The sequence below is a fragment of the Humulus lupulus genome, chromosome 7 (assembly GCF_963169125.1).
Source record: "Humulus lupulus chromosome 7, drHumLupu1.1, whole genome shotgun sequence".
Lineage (NCBI taxonomy): Eukaryota > Viridiplantae > Streptophyta > Magnoliopsida > Rosales > Cannabaceae > Humulus > Humulus lupulus.
In genome coordinates, this window is record NC_084799.1 from 2,699,033 (window position 1) to 2,714,812 (window position 15,780).

The 15,780-nt window shown below is 35.8% G+C and overlaps 2 protein-coding genes across 2 annotated transcripts; both read right to left on the bottom strand.

The window, feature by feature from the left end:
• Positions 1-2,059: 2,059 nt before the first annotated feature.
• On the bottom strand, positions 2,060-5,552 carry LOC133789647 (probable disease resistance RPP8-like protein 2). The gene is made up of 5 exons (XM_062227431.1): positions 4,490-5,552; positions 2,774-4,115; positions 2,436-2,630; positions 2,267-2,332; positions 2,060-2,159 (listed from the first exon to the last, which is right to left on the bottom strand). Exons 1-5 carry the CDS (start codon positions 5,550-5,552, stop codon positions 2,060-2,062), a joined length of 2,766 nt encoding a protein of 921 aa, XP_062083415.1.
• Positions 5,553-10,433: 4,881 nt separating this feature from the next.
• Positions 10,434-12,264, bottom strand: LOC133789356 (G-type lectin S-receptor-like serine/threonine-protein kinase LECRK4). The gene has a single exon (XM_062227209.1). It carries the CDS (start codon positions 11,826-11,828, stop codon positions 10,533-10,535), a length of 1,296 nt encoding a protein of 431 aa, XP_062083193.1. The 5' UTR covers positions 11,829-12,264; the 3' UTR covers positions 10,434-10,532.
• Positions 12,265-15,780: the final 3,516 nt, after the last annotated feature.

Below are 15,780 nucleotides of genomic sequence, written 5' to 3' on the forward strand. Positions count from 1 at the left end.
GTTATGAGCGTACTACTATATGTAGGTATTTAAAACATGGAAAAAGTATGCATGGCTGCTAAGTTATGATTACAAATCTATAATCGAGGCGAATAACCTAAGAAAATAGGTGGAGCATGCTTGGGGTACTAGTTTTTCTTTTGTTTAATATATATATATAAATAAATGAACAAAGTCTCAGAGGCACATTATTATTTTATTCATAAATATTAAAAGAGCATAGGCTCATTACAAAGGAGCTTGCTGAAAGATTGTCAGAAGCTTATCATAAGCATAGTACCCATGCAAGGTTATAAACTACGTAGCCATGTGTGCCTCCAAGCAGAACAAAAATTTCAAGGGCGAGGAAGACCAACACCCTGAGAAGACGAAGGAAAATCTAATCCTGACATGGGGATTTCAAACATGTTGTTAATAGGAGAATACTGAGAAGGGCTAGGAGTAACGAGTGAGACAGGATGCTTCACATCAAGGTAATGTCGGAACCATACTTGAACTTCATTCTTCAAAAATTCTACATCCTTATCAAATTGAGAGCGAAGAAGCTCTATCTCCCTATCACGTTCTGCGTGAATGGATCTCAGTTCAGAATCTTTCCTAGAAAGTGTAGCATAAGCTTGGAGAAGCTCAGTTTTTAGAGAAACCATTCGAAAAGACATTTCTTCTAAGCGATCATTGAAATCATCAAGCTGTCGACAATGGTTACGACATTCAGACTCCCTAACACGAGTAGCATCATTAGTGTTTGCTAAAGAACGTTCTAAGGAATGAACACGTCTACGCAAGTCATTGGTGTAAGATAAGGCATTAGGAGGAAGATCCTTCAAGTCATGAGTGAATTCAAGGTTTGAAGGTTGAGAAGGACTACTTCCCGAAGACATGACCACAACAAGAATTGGGAAATGCTTGAAAGATGTGATTCAAGACTAATACAATGTCCTATTTATAGATAAATTTTTTAGGGACATCTAGCAAGGTATAACGTGGTGAGACACTCGACAAACGTAAGCTATCAAGAAGAGTCTTTGCATGTATAAAAATGCTACGAGTATTTTCACACATGCAAGGGGGCTAATGTTGAAGCGTAAAATAATAGACAGGGTTAAAAAGGGAATTGTGCAATAATGAGAATGTCCATGATACATAGCCTTTATTACAAGAATGCCATGAAGGAAGCTTGCAGAAATAGACAAGCTTTGGTAGATAACACGTGTAGCATTTTAACCTTTTCTTGCAAGCTACGTGTTGCATTCTAGCCTTTTCCTGCAAGTTACATTTTAGCTTCTCTAGCAAGCAGCCCTGGCCTATAAAAGGACGGCTAACAGAAGCAATGGGACAGAGAGAAGGGAAGATAGCATCCATACTCATCATTAGCGTGCCTCTCCATAAACTAGCTCTTCTTAGCCTAAGCCAGCTTTTCTCAAGCAGACTAGGTTGATCATCATAACCTACACCACGCCTTCTCACCCTTACACATATAGATATATTTCCAACCCTCGCTCAAGCCTGACTGCAAACTCGATTACCAATATATTTCCAACCTTGCATAACCTAGCTTGCTACAAATTCATATGTGTTGCCAACCTTGCATAATCCAACTTGCTTATATTTCCAACCTTGCATAGCCTAGCTTACTATAAGATCGTATATATTTCTAACCTTGCATAATCTAGCCAGCAAAAATAAATATATATATATATGCATCCTCCAACCTTGCATAACCTAGCTTGTTACAAATTTACTACAGGCTAGCTACATCCAGTAAAATAAACGTCCTAAGATACGAAGAGCAATCTATACCACAAATCTCTCTAAGCTCTTTAAGCGATAAAGATGATGGGCTATGCTCCCTTGTTGTAATCTTCTATTAATAATAAGAAGACAATTCTTGCTACTGTGGATGTAGGCAATAATCACATATATATTGCTGAACCACGTAAATGTGTGTTGTTTTATTTTATTTTTATTTTTATTTATTCATCATGAGCACATATAATCAATAGTTTATTATATTGTTTGCATTATTATTAAATGTTCAGTTAGAACCCCTGAACACACATCACATGTACATGGAAACCATCACTACATACATCTCTAGCCTCTCCTTATCAGCTAAAGCATCAACTCCATAATCCACAAGAACATCCAATGACCCTTCTCTAAAACAATCATAAGCCCAAACTTATTCAACAACTAGTTTTGCGAGGAGAAAATACACACATAATTAAAACAAACAAAAACACAATCCAGATTTTATTGAACACACTGGTAAACGAATCCTCCAAATGTTGATTTGATTGTATAGTGCATAGACGATACCATTACACCCAATCTGCATTCATAGTAGTGCCATTTCAGAAAATGGGTAAATAAGCAATAAATATATATATATATATGTATACAGAAGAAAGGAATGGAACAAATGAGCTCAAAACTTGTGAACAAGATAGATAGATAGAGATGTACCTGTATCACACTTGATAAACACACGAGATGGGACGTGCTTGACTTTATAGAAATCCTCTCCTCCTTCCTCCATCCTTTCTTTGAATTTCCAAGGCATCCATGATATCTCCATATGTTTGAGTGTAGAAATGCTTCTTAATCCATCTGGAACTCTCCTCAATCCCCTGCATCCCATAATACGCAAATGCCCAAGTCTAGACAATGCACTCTCTTCCACCTTCCACTCTTTTAATCGTTTTAGAAAACTAAGCTCAAGAGATTCAAGTCGATTGAAACCTCCTCAAGTCTCAGACAAAACAATCTTAACTTGATAAGATTTGGGGAGAATTGGTTGACTTGTGGTAATCTTACTATAGGCGAGTCCAGTTTAAGCTTATAAATTTGAGGACAGCTTAAAATCAAAGGAACAATATCTATCTTGACGTCATTATCAAGAGCAGTTACTCTTAATTGTAAAGACAAAAGACGAGTGAATGTGAGAGTTTGGGGATTGTGTAAGAATGAGTCAAAATTTCCATCCACAACAATTGCTAATTTCTTGAGATTCTCCAGCTGTAGCAAATCACTCAGAACAAGATGCTTGGTACCAATACCTACCAATGTCTGTAATAAATTTCTAGACTTAGTTGACCTCAAGAATTCACCAATTCCTACGCCAGTAGAATGATTTAAAAAATATAGATGCCTCAACTGTTCCAACTTGCACATTGAATTTGGTATTTTATCACTATCGGTCCGTACTCTCAAAGTTTGCAGGCATCTCCAATTCCCAAAATAAGAAGGAATCATTTTTATTTGGCTATTAGGCGTAATAAATAGCCTTAGGTGGATAAGATTTCCAATTTCTTTAGGCAACGTGGTGGTATGTTCAAAATCCGGCATGTCATCAATGATCAGAACTCTAAGCATCAGAAAGCGATTGCAGACATGTCTGAATACTCCTTCTTCGAACGCAATGCGTCGCTCATGTACAGAAAGGTACCTAAGAGAGCCATCTATATTTCGAACCATATGAACAAAATCATTATCAGTACTTTCACGATCACAATAAATGGCAAGTCTTCGTACATTTGTTATCGGGACAGTAGACACTGATTCAATTGTCCTCAAATCCATAAAATGTAGAAAGTTTTCATCTCGAGATTTAGACATGCACAAGTCTCGCATGAGATCATGAATGCCAAATGATTTTATCCTTCCTGTTAAACTCGTTTCATTTACCTGAATCATGCTCCTCTCCACCAACTCACTTAAGTAATCATATGCCACATCCTCCATGGTTACCATACAACTTCCTCTTAATGATATAAAACCTTCTGCTATGAGTACAAGGCATAACTCTTTTACTCTTATGGTGGCATCTTCAGCGTAGCGAGACAAGTACAAAAAACAAGGCTTCAAGTGACATGGTAACTCACTGTAACTCAAACCTAACACCCACCAAACACTACGGTATTTTGAGTCTTCATGTTGTTCACCTTGACCTATGCAGCGCACAATGTTTCTTTTCATCTGCTCCCACTCATATATGGTGTGCTTCTTAGACAGAAGCCCAGCGAGCACGATGATGGCTAATGGCAAACCAGCGCACTTTTTAAGCATCTCAACCGCTAGATCTTTCTTCCTTTCATTATCATCCGAGTTTGAATCTATATATCCAGTGAAAATGCACAAAAAGAATTATAATTAAATTGATGGAGCTAACTTGGGGCATGTATAGAGGCTTATATACTGCAAGATTGTCATCACGACAACCATGCATAAATAAAATGGGGTAGTAAGACAAATGAATACTCTCAATTAAGAAAAAAGTTATCACACTAATGCTACCAGTTATTTCTCTATAGATAAAAGGAGGCACTAATATAATCATCGAAATAGGTAGCAACAATATTCCTATCAAACTTTTGGAAAACTAAGCATTTCTCTGTTAAACACACTACCAATATATACAGAGCCTATGTATTACCAAATTCAAAAAGAATATTATGATCATTGAAATAAAAAGAGTGAAATATATTACCCGTTGATTCCATTCCAGCAGAGGAGTACTTGTTCTGAAACAGCTCCCAACTCTCCTTGTCATCGAGCAAATGAGGTTCATGGATGAAACCATGTCGATCCACATGCTCAGCTACATCTTTATTCCGAGTGGTGAGTAAGATCTTGCTATCTGTGTCTCCTTGAGGGAATGCATATTTTAGAAGATCCCAAGTTTTAGTGGTCCATATATCATCAAGGAGCACCAGACATTTCTTCTGTTTCTGAAAGTTGTGAAGCTGCTTGGCTAATTCATCTTTACTTGTGATTCTGATTTCTTCTCTTCTTTCCTTGTTTGTAGAAGTGAAAGCTAATAAAATTCCTTCCAAGACAGCGCGTGTATTACATTGCTGAGATATTGAGGCCCAAGCACAACAATCAAAGTGAGTCCTGACTTGGGGATGTTGATATACCTTTCTTGCAAGAGTGGTCTTCCCCAAACCACCCATCCCATACACAGAGATCACCTTATAAGGCTTATGAGGGTTATTTTGTTCAGTCAAAAGGGCTACCAACTCTTCGATGTCTTTGTCGAATCCAACAACATGGTTGTCTTCAACATGAGAATAAGCTTGCCTCAACTGTCTTCGCTCCTGGACATAACTTGAAGAAGTTTCAGCTGCCTTCTCCATTGATCTCTGTACTCCATATTTTTCTAATTCTGATGTCCAAGTATCAATGTTTGATGAGATCCTCTCAATCTCTGATCCAACTTTATAGACATCAATAATGCTAGCTGACCATTTCAGTACACGTCTGATAGCTCCAACACTCTCGTTATTAGAAGCCACTCTGAAGACGTAAGTTGCAATAACATCCTCCAAGGTGTAAGAATTTTCTCTGATTTGGACAACCAAAAGGCAAACCCTCTCATCACCATTTCTTACAGAAGCATCAGCGTCTTTTAAGAAAGCCCTCATACATTGCAGCTTGATCTTTGCATTCTTGACTTGACCTTTGACTCCATACAAGAACTTGGCTTCATTAATTAGCAGGTCTCCAAGCCTTTCAATCACAAACGAAACAACAGCCTCTTCCAATGCCATAGCTACTTCTTCTTTAGTAAATGAATCGTAAGTAACTCTATTCCAAGCTTTCTAAGTCTAAGAACTACTGATCAGTTGAATATTTCCTCTAATATCTATAGTGGAAAATAGAATTTTATTTTCTCAATTTTTTAGGGCCATACAGGTGGACTTTGACATTTGGACATGTTTTTGAGCAAGTTGTCAATTGTATGCACATGTGGATTTGAATATAATCATTCAAGATATTATTTTTGATTTGAAAGTTAGAGGCTTTTTCTGGGTCCCTCGCAAGACTTAGTTCACCCTGTGGGTCCCACTAATTTGCAAGTGGGTCCCACTGTAGCGGTGATGTTAATCGAGAGAAAAATGTGTGAGTAGGTGGCAGTGAAAAATAAAGGTATTAAGGAAATTGAATGTGTATTTCACTGTATAGTTGAGGATATTATAGTAATTTTGGTAAGAAGTTGTAGTTATTTATGAGATTGGTTACGTAATGGATTGAACGCTACTAAGTAATTGATAATTCAATTTGTGGAATGCTATTATAGTCGAACGAAACAAACATTGATATTTATGAAGTATTATTATATCATTGTGTTTATTAAGTGTTTCAATAGTAATGTTTATTTCTTTCAATGATGGATTAGTAGAGAATATAGTATTATAATATATTAAGTAAATCATTGAATGATCAAGAGTCATTATTTGCATTTTTAAATTTTGCTTGTCATTTTCAATTTTTACTTAAATTAGTAGAAATTAGAGTTATTTAAGAAATTGGCTATGTAATGTGTTGGGCGCTGCTAAGTAATTAATACACGATTTTTCAAAAAACTGTTTTAGTGTAACATATCAAAAACTGATACCTTTGAATTATTTTTATATGAATTTGTTTATTAAGTTTCATTGCTGAAGTTTATTTCTTTGACTAATAAATGAGCTACTTCCGGGAAGTTGCTTATGGTGGGCCACCATACCTATGCTATTGTTACATCAAAGAAGCTGTAAAATGCTTATGGAAAGATGTTTTCTTTTAATGAAAATGTTTATTTGTTGATCATGATTTTTAATACAGAATCTTTAATGGCTTACTTACATGTTTTAGTCCAAATGACTCATTTAGCAAGTCCGATACAAATTTTAAATACACGTGGTAACAAACCCTAATTAGCAATGACTTAATCTCTGAATAGGTGACTAATAAGCCTACCTCTAGATAGATGACTAATAACTCACTCTCTAAATAGATGACTAATAAATCTATCTCTGGGGATTCGCTCCCTAAGCCATGTGACCTACCTCTAAGGGTCACAGTGCGTCTCTAAGACAGCAAAATACAAAAAATGGCTCCACCAGTAGAGCAAAAAAAAGTAGCTTATATAATTTTTTGCTTTTAAAAATACCAGCCTTTTAAGTTTTTTATTTGCAAAACTTAGGTAATTTTTATGTAATTATACATGATCAGGAGAGTAGGGTATTAAACATATTATGTAATTGAGTTTTTTTAGTAAGATATGTAATTGAAATATTAGTTATGTTGTGCTATGTAAACAAAACAAGAATGTTAAAAATATTAGTTATGTTATGTTATCAAAATGCTCTCAATTATATGAGTTCCAAATTTATATTTAATTACTTAATTACGTATAACTAATGGTAGTTTGGTCATATTGACAAAATTTTATTTATCAAATCAAAGTATAAGGTACAAAATATGTATGATTTTAAAATACAAAGTACCATATGATCATTATTGAAGATAGATGATACCAAAACGATATTTTGCAAAAATACAGGATACCAAACGAGTAAATTCCCATTTTTTTTTAGGGAATTTTTCAAAAATATGGCTTTTTAGCCATCAATGTGCAAAAATATGGGAGTTAAACTTTCTTTAATTTATATGGGAAAATTTAATTAAGAAAAATTTAGTTTATGGGAAAACTAATCCCATATTGGAAATCAAAATTAATCAAAACAAATGAGCAAAAGGAGGAGTACTATGGTAATTAACATAACAAAAACTCCTTCAGCTAAGTCCATCTTCTCTTTCATTTTGGTACTATGGTAATTAACAATATGGCGTTTGGTACGAAAAAAGAAATTGAAATACGTTGACATTTTCAGAATCCCATTCCACTTCATCGTTCTCAAGCAAAGAGAGCCCATTTCTTTCAATTCTCTGTTACTTTTAATCTTCTCCTTCATCGCACTTTTATGGCGGACCACTCCGACGACTCGCCTCTCATCCCACCTTCTCCGATCACTGATCCCAACGAGATCGACCTCGAGGCAGGCCTCGGCGAACAAATCCAGTGCCGAATTTGTCTTGAAACAGATGGTGATTTTTCTTTTTGCTGCCAAATATTCTTTCTTTGTCCTCTTCTTCTATTCAATTTGTTTTAAGTCTCTCCCTTTCTCATTTTGGTGTTTTTGAAATTTGATACTTAATTGGAATAATTGGTGCTTGAAAGAATAGCTGATGAAGATTTAAGGGAAAGTGTAGTATACAATTTTATTGGTGCTGCTGGTTTGTTTGGATAGTGCCGATGAAGAATTAGTCAACTAAGCCAATTTATTGGGTCTGCTTTGGCTGCGGAAACAACTAAGCTGAACCAGCTCATGTGACTTTTGAAAAAAAAATTGTTTTTTATGTAATAGTTGAATTGAGGCTCCTAGGGTGGAGAAAAGGATTTAGTCCTTTTTTCTATCTTTCTTTTAGGGATGATATGTGGAGTAAAGCTATTTAGACTGTAATTAGTGTTTGTATTTATTTCTCAGGTAGGGACTTTATAGCTCCTTGTAAGTGCAAGGGCAAATCAAAGTACGTGCACCGGGAATGTTTGGATCATTGGCGAGCCGTAAGGGTATGTATGCAAATACTATTTTTTCACTCTTAAATAAAAAATTATGGAGTGTAATATGATAATCATGTGAATGTGATGCTTTTTATGCATATGGTTTGTTGCTTAGTTTTACAAAGTAATGGCATATAAATGCAAGGACAGGCCAGAATAAAGTTACAAATTTAAAGGATGCTAACACGTTTTTTGTGTGTAGGGTTTTGCGCGTAGGGGATGGGGGTTTCTGGTGGTGGTCGGAGGCGAGGGAGGAGGTTGGTTCGTGGTCAGATCTGATTTTTTTTTTCTGTCTTCAGATCTGTGGTAACTGGTTGTTTGTATATTTTAGGAGGTAACTGGTTACCTTCACATTCTGATGTGTGTATATTTCTGGGTTCTATATGGTAACTGGTTACCTAGGTTACTAAATCATACTTACTCTTCTTCTTTTTTTCCTTCAAATGTGATGTTTTTTTTTTCATTTCTAATATGAGTGACTCGTCAACCTCTTATGATAACTGGTTACCCCTCTTATGGCAGTAAGTTACTAATCGCACTGCAACTGGTTACCCCTCCTGATACATGTTATTTAAATTCTAAGATTATTTTTTACATAAATATGAAAAAACACAAACAAGTAACTGGTTACCCCTCTAGATAAATGTTATTTAAGCTAGCTGTAGGATTTTTTTTTACATAACTTTGAAAAATTAATTAAGTAACTGGTTACCTTACCCAGGTTTTAAAAAAAAACGTACAACCTAAAAAAAAAAGAAAAAAAATGTTTACAATAAATAAAAATAATAATAAACACAATTCATATTACAAAAAAAAAAAATTTTTTGCAAAAAAACCATGGAAAAAATTAATATAAAAATAGTTATATAAAATTAATATAAAAAATAATAATCAAATAAGCTAAAAAAAATAATCAAATTACAAACACACCCTATCAAATCCATAAAACTTGATTAAGAGTGAAAATATGGCATAAACAAACTTTTATATAAAAATATAGGAAACTAAACCCATAAAAGTGAAATTAAAACAAAAAAAGTCATAGATTAACTTTTCTTGAAAAAAGCCATATTTTTGCACAATTTATTAAAATTCTCATATAATATGTAATTTTCACTTTTTTTTTTATGACATAATCGCATTGATAGTAGGCTTTCGTAACGATTCAATGCCTTCTTTTAATCACCCATTTTTTCTTGTTAACTATTCTAATAATATGAAATGACTTATCAAAATTCATTAATATGAATATGACGTTTTCCAATAAAATTTAGACCTTTACATAATATCAATTGACTTTTCTAAAATGAGACAAGCTCTATTGACTCCAAAATTCAAAGAAATAAAAACAAAAACAAAAAATTCATCTCATGCAATGGTACACTTGTACTACTATTAAACTAATTAAAATAGTATTTTAATATATTTTCATTTTTAAATTAGTTATTACATATTTTTATATTTTAATTATCTTTTATTTTTAAAATTACCATAGGATTTATAAATAGAAAAAAAATGATTTTGTTAATTATTTTAATGGTTTTGTATTTAACTGAAAGTAAGTATAGAATTTAAGTATTTTAGCATAAATTTTCTACTCAAAAGTAAGACCTTAAATGTTGGTACCTATGGAGTGGAAGTAAAAGGAGAGTTTTTTGGTAGTTCTACCGTGAATTTTTTTTTTTTTTGGTTTCTTTGTGTAAGTAAATACAAAATTTAAGTATTTTAGCTGTTATTTTTCCTTAATTTTATTTGATAAATTGGTTTGTGATCATGATACTTGATAACAAAGATTATAGCTTAAGAAAGAGAGAGAATAAATGAATATTCAAGCAAAGCCATAACTTTACTTCTAAATTATAAGATTAAAGCTTGCATCTAAATAATTAAATGATGTACAATGTTATATCATGACAAACATTGCAAGCTTGTATGTAATATTGCACAAGGCCAAAAAAAATCATCAGCAAAAAAATCACTTTTTCTTTTTTTGATCTAGCGAAATGTCCTAGATCCTAAAAATTAGAGGCTTTTAATAATAATAATAAGAAAATACATAGACATGATCAATTATTTAGTACAAATTAACTACCAATTAGTAGACATTATTTAGCAAAGATTTGAAAAAGACAAAGGGGTTTCAAGTGGTTATGGAGTATGGAGTTGGGCATGGTGGAACATGTACTTCCACAACTCCTTCAAGCATTTGAGCAACCTTTCTCATATTTGGTCTAAGAGATGGATTTTCTTGAACACACCACATAGACACCATCACATATGTCTCCAACTTCTTCTTATCTTCCAAAGCTTCAACTTCATAATCTACCAGAACATCTAATGAGCCTTCTCTGAAGCAATCATAAGCCCAGTCTGTCAATATCTCTTTCCCATCCACAGTTGTCTCCATATCCAGTACATTTCTTCTACAACAAATGATCTCAAGCAACACCACACCAAAGCTATACACATCCACTTTAGAAGTAATGGCCATGTTCCTAAACCACTCTGGTGCAACATACCCTTTTGTTCCTCTAATGGCTGTATGTGTATGACTCTGATTAATCATCAAAAGTTTGGCCAAACCGAAATCAGATATCTTGGCATTGTTGTACTCATCAAGAAGTATGTTTTGAGGCTTTATATCACAGTGAATGATCTGAGTGTTGCACTCCTCGTGTAAATATAAGAGCCCTTTTGCAATTCCTAAAGCAAGTTCACTTCTTTGGTTCCAACAAGGCCTTATGATGCCACCAAACAAAAAGCTTGCTAGAGTGTTATTGCTCAAGTACTCGTACACCAACAAACGATTAGGTCCATCATTACAATATCCTAGTAGGCGAACAAGATTCTTGTGATGTATCTGGCCAATGGATTTCAATTCAGCCTTGAATTCTCTTTCACCATCTTTTAGTATTGAACTCAATTTTTTCACAGCCACGGCAATGCTAGCATTAGTTTGTATGAGGTGGCCTTTGTAAACAATGCCAAAAGATCCATGTCCCAGTTCATCTTTGAAATCATCTGTGGCTTCTTCAAGTTCTTTGTAGCTATAGCATCGCAAATTCGATGCAGGATCATCTTGTGGAGAAGGAGACCTTTCACTCTTCTTCTTGCGAGCGAGTAAAATCCCCATACAAATTGCACCAAGTAACATAAAGTTAACACATACAGATCCACTTAATATTCCTAGTATAACATGGATCAAACCATTCTGGTTTTTCTTGATCACTTTCGGTACAAATAAAGTAGGAAAAGTAGAGTTACCCTTGTGAATTTTGATGAAAGCAATAGATGGATTAGTATTATCCACTCTCCCATTTGACAAAGGAAACCTCTTCTTAGAACAGGTACCTCCTCTGAGAACAGCAGCAACACATAAACAGTCATTCAAGCAAGAATCTTTGCAGGTTTCTCTAGTGGAAGATGATATTTTCATGTAATCAGCTGATCCAGGCCAACCACCATTCCTGAGCTCCACAACATCATAAGCATCTTTCCCAGAACTAATTAGCTCATCTTCTTTGCAGGCTTGTATGAAATCTGGTTTACAACTTCCATAACTGTCATTAGGATTGATTAGAGAGTACCCTTCTAAGCATTCACACTTTGGTCTCTTATCTTCCTTGAGGCTGCAAAGTTAGTCTCTGATTGATGAGATGAAAGGACTTGTCCAATGTCCAATACTTGACTTGGCAAAACGGTATCTGTTGGATACTTAAAGCTTTCCCATAACTTCTCTGAGTTGTTATCTTCAATAATGAAGTTGCCTTCATCACTCATGACACCACGGGCAGTGTCGCCAACAATGGACTCTGATTTCCATAGCTCTTGGCCTTGAGGATTAGTCAACAAAAGCCCATGATTGGCACTGAGGTTGAGTTTAGATCCCCTCGGCACCATGATCGGGTCTGTTTCTCCATTTGCATGCCAAACTATGGTTTTTTCAGGTATGTTGGCATACCATATGCACAGCAAGAAGAGGATATCATGATCTTGGTTTCTAAGCTGACGAAACCCAAAAGCAAAATTGCCATTCTGAGAGAGCCAAGGGGAAGAATTATCTGCTGCAAAGAGGGAAGCTCCCAAGTTCACTTTGCCATTATTGGTTTGAGCAAAAACATAGTTTGTTGACAGAAAAAAGAGCAAGGGAATAAGAAGGAATACAAGTTGAGAAGACACAGTCATTGATGTTCAAGCAAAGCAAATTAAGACAAGACAAGGATACATTCAACTTTGTCACTTGTTATGATTTGGGTCTCTTTATTTTTACTTTTATATTGAGTAATCGAGAGGTACATAATTAACTTAAGTGTACATAAGAAGTGTAAAGGTTTTGACAAAGGCTATGAATTGTGTAATCTCTCAATTGAATTAAATGAATGAATATACAAGAGTATATATAGAGATTACAGCAGGAGAAATCATAACTAACTATCTAACCGAATTGCAGCTAACACTAAGTATAAATAACTAACTGTAAGCTGTAAAATAACAGAATGTACAAGTATTTACAATCAGTTATAACTAGTCTTAACACCCCCGCTCAAACTAAGAGTGGATAAGGATTCAACTCTTAGTTTGGACCGCAAGTAGAAGAACCGAGAATGTGAGAGGGCTTTGGTTAGAATGTCAGCAGTCTGATCTTGAGCAGGAACATGACAAATGACAATTTGCTTTCTCTGCACTTTTTCCCTGACAAAGTATAAGTCCAGCTCAATATGCTTGGTCCGAGCATGTTGAATTGGATTGGCTGAGAGGAGGACAGTGCTAAGGTTATCACACCAAAGCACAGGAGGATGAGGTTGGGCAATCTTCAGTTCAGTAAGTAGAGCTTGAAGCCAAGTAATTTCAGTAGTAAGAGTAGCCAAACTTCGGTACTCTGCCTCCGTGCTAGACCTGGAAACAGTGGCTTGCTTCTTAGATGACCAGGATACCAGATTTGGACCAAGATAAACGCACATGCCAGAGGTAGATCGACGGTCATCGGGATCCGATGCCCAATCAGCATCACAGAAGCCAACCAGATTAAGGGAAGAGCTAACCCGAAAATGAAGGCCATAGTCCAGAGTGTGCTTCAGATATCTAAGAAGACGCTTGACAGTTTTCCAGTGAGACTCAAGTGGATTATGCATAAATTGAGAAACTTTGCTTACAGCAAAGGAGATCTCTGGACGTGTAATAGTTGCATACTGAAGAGCCCCCACCAAACTGCGATAAAGCTTTGGATCCTGAATAGGATCACTACCCGAAGCAGAAAGTTTTTCGCCACCAACCATAGGAGTAGGGAGACCATTAGCAAACTGCATTTTTGATCTGCATAGTAAATCTGTGATATACTTAGATTGAGATAAGTGATATCCTTGAGATGTTTTGGCCACTTGGATGCCAAGAAAGTAATGAACATCACCAAGATCCTTGAGAGCAAACACAGAATTCAGATGAGAGATCAAATGATGCATTTCAGTAGCTGATCGACCTGTCACCAATATGTCATCTACATATACTAGAACAAAGAGAGGTGAGCCATTGTCAAACCTTAAAAAGAGAGATTGATCAGCTTGAGAGTTATGAAAATGCAGAGAAAGTAAAGTTGCTCGAAGCTTTTCAAACCATGCTCGAGGGGCTTGTTTCAAGCCATAGAGAGCCTTTTTCAACTTGCAAACCAGTGGAGGATTATGTTGAGTCTCAAAACCAGGAGGTTGGGTCATAAAAACTTCATCTTGTAGCTGGCCATTCAAAAAAGCATTATTGATGTCTGGTTGTTTGATAGGCCAGCCATAAGAGAGAGCTAAGGAGAAAATGACCCGAATAGTTGTTGGTTTGATTACTGGACTAAATGTCTCAGTAAAATCAAAACCATATTGCTGATTAAAACCCTTAGCCACCAATCTCGCCTTGTGCTTTTGAACTGAACCATCAGGATTCTCTTTTACCTTAAAAACCCATTTACACCCAATGGCTCTTCGGTTTGGTGGCAGCTCCACTAGAGTCCAAGTATCATTTTGTTCTAAAGCTCTGAACTCAGCATCCATAGCAGATTTCCAATGAGGACTAGTCAAAGCATCATTAAGGGTCAAAGGCTCTCTAGAGGTGATGAACACCTTCGGTTTATAAACCCCTGCTTTAGAACGAGTTACCATTTGATGTTGGTTCTGGTTAGATCTTGAAATAGGTAACAAAGGATCATCTGCTTGTACAGTCTCGGGTGGGGATGGACAAGTGGAAGGTGGATCATGAGGCAATGGAGAAGAGGCAGCGGAAAGGTGAGAAGGAGGTGGAAGAGGTGGATTAAGTGGCTGGAAAGGGGATGAAGAGGGAGAGGACCGAGAAGGGGAATTAGATGGTGAAGAAGGAGACAATGAATGAAGAGGAGCATGAAGAGATGCAGATGTTTGAGGCGTGGATGATATAGGAACAGTGGTACGAATCTTGGATAACAAAGGAATTGAAGTAGTGGAAGGAGATGATATCTGAGTATGAGGCTGCACTGGTAAAATAGGTAATGAATAAGGGAACTTATGCTCATTGAAAATAACATCACGAGAGATATAGATCCTACCTGATTTGGAAAGGCATTTATAGCCTTTATGATTGTAGCTATATCCAAGAAAAGTGCAGGACTCAGATCTGAATTGAAGCTTATGAGAATTGTAGGGTTTGATATTAGGGAAACACTCACAACCAAATGTTTTGAGCTTAGAGTAATCTGGTTGTTTTTGGAACAAACGAAAAAGAGGAGATGTATTAGAAATAACAGGAGAGGGCAAACGATTGATTAGGTAGACAGAGGTTCGAACAGCTTCATCCCAGAATTTTAGAGGCAATGAAGCATTTGCAAGAAGAGTGAGGGACATCTCAATAATATGCCGGTGCTTGCGCTCAGCAAGACCATTTTGCTCAGAAGTTTTGGGACAGGAGACACGATGAGTGATGCCATTCTCTAGGAGGTATTGAGTAAAAGCCTGGTACTCACCTCCCCAATCCGTTTGGATTGATTTTATCTTATAGCCAAGTTCATTTTCAATCTGAGTCTTAAAGTTTCGAAAAGTTTGTATGGCTTCAGATTTGTTTTTAAGTAGATATATCCAGGTATACCTTGAAAAAGAATCTATAAAATGTATGTAATATCTGTAGCCATTTGAAGACACAATGGGAGCTGGCCCCCATAGGTCAGAATGAATAAGCTCTAGTGGAGTAGTATACTCAGATGTAGAAGTAAGAAATGGGAATTTGTGTATTTTTCCTTGACAACAGGATGAGCAAAAATCAAACTGTGTTTTATTAATGTGGGGAAGATTACATGCAGAGAGAATGGACTTTACAATCTTAGCAGATGGGTGACCCAATCTGTTGTTCCATAACAAAAATTCAGAATTACATTGGGACTT

What these genes read in the sequence shown, in the direction of transcription:
- LOC133789647 (XM_062227431.1), bottom strand. Translation starts at nt 5,552, where the DNA reads ATGGCATTGGAAGAGGCTGTTGTTTCGTTTGTGATTGAAAGGCTTGGA. An exon ending in TCTATCTATCTTGTTCACAA is followed by an intron (nt 2,333 to 2,435) that starts GTTTTGAGCTCA and finishes CTATGAATGCAG; the next exon opens with ATTGGGTGTAATGGTATCGT. An exon ending in TTTGGAGGATTCGTTTACCA is followed by an intron (nt 2,160 to 2,266) that starts GTGTGTTCAATA and finishes TGATTGTTTTAG; the next exon opens with AGAAGGGTCATTGGATGTTC.
- LOC133789356 (XM_062227209.1), bottom strand. Translation starts at nt 11,828, where the DNA reads ATGAAAATATCATCTTCCACTAGAGAAACCTGCAAAGATTCTTGCTTG.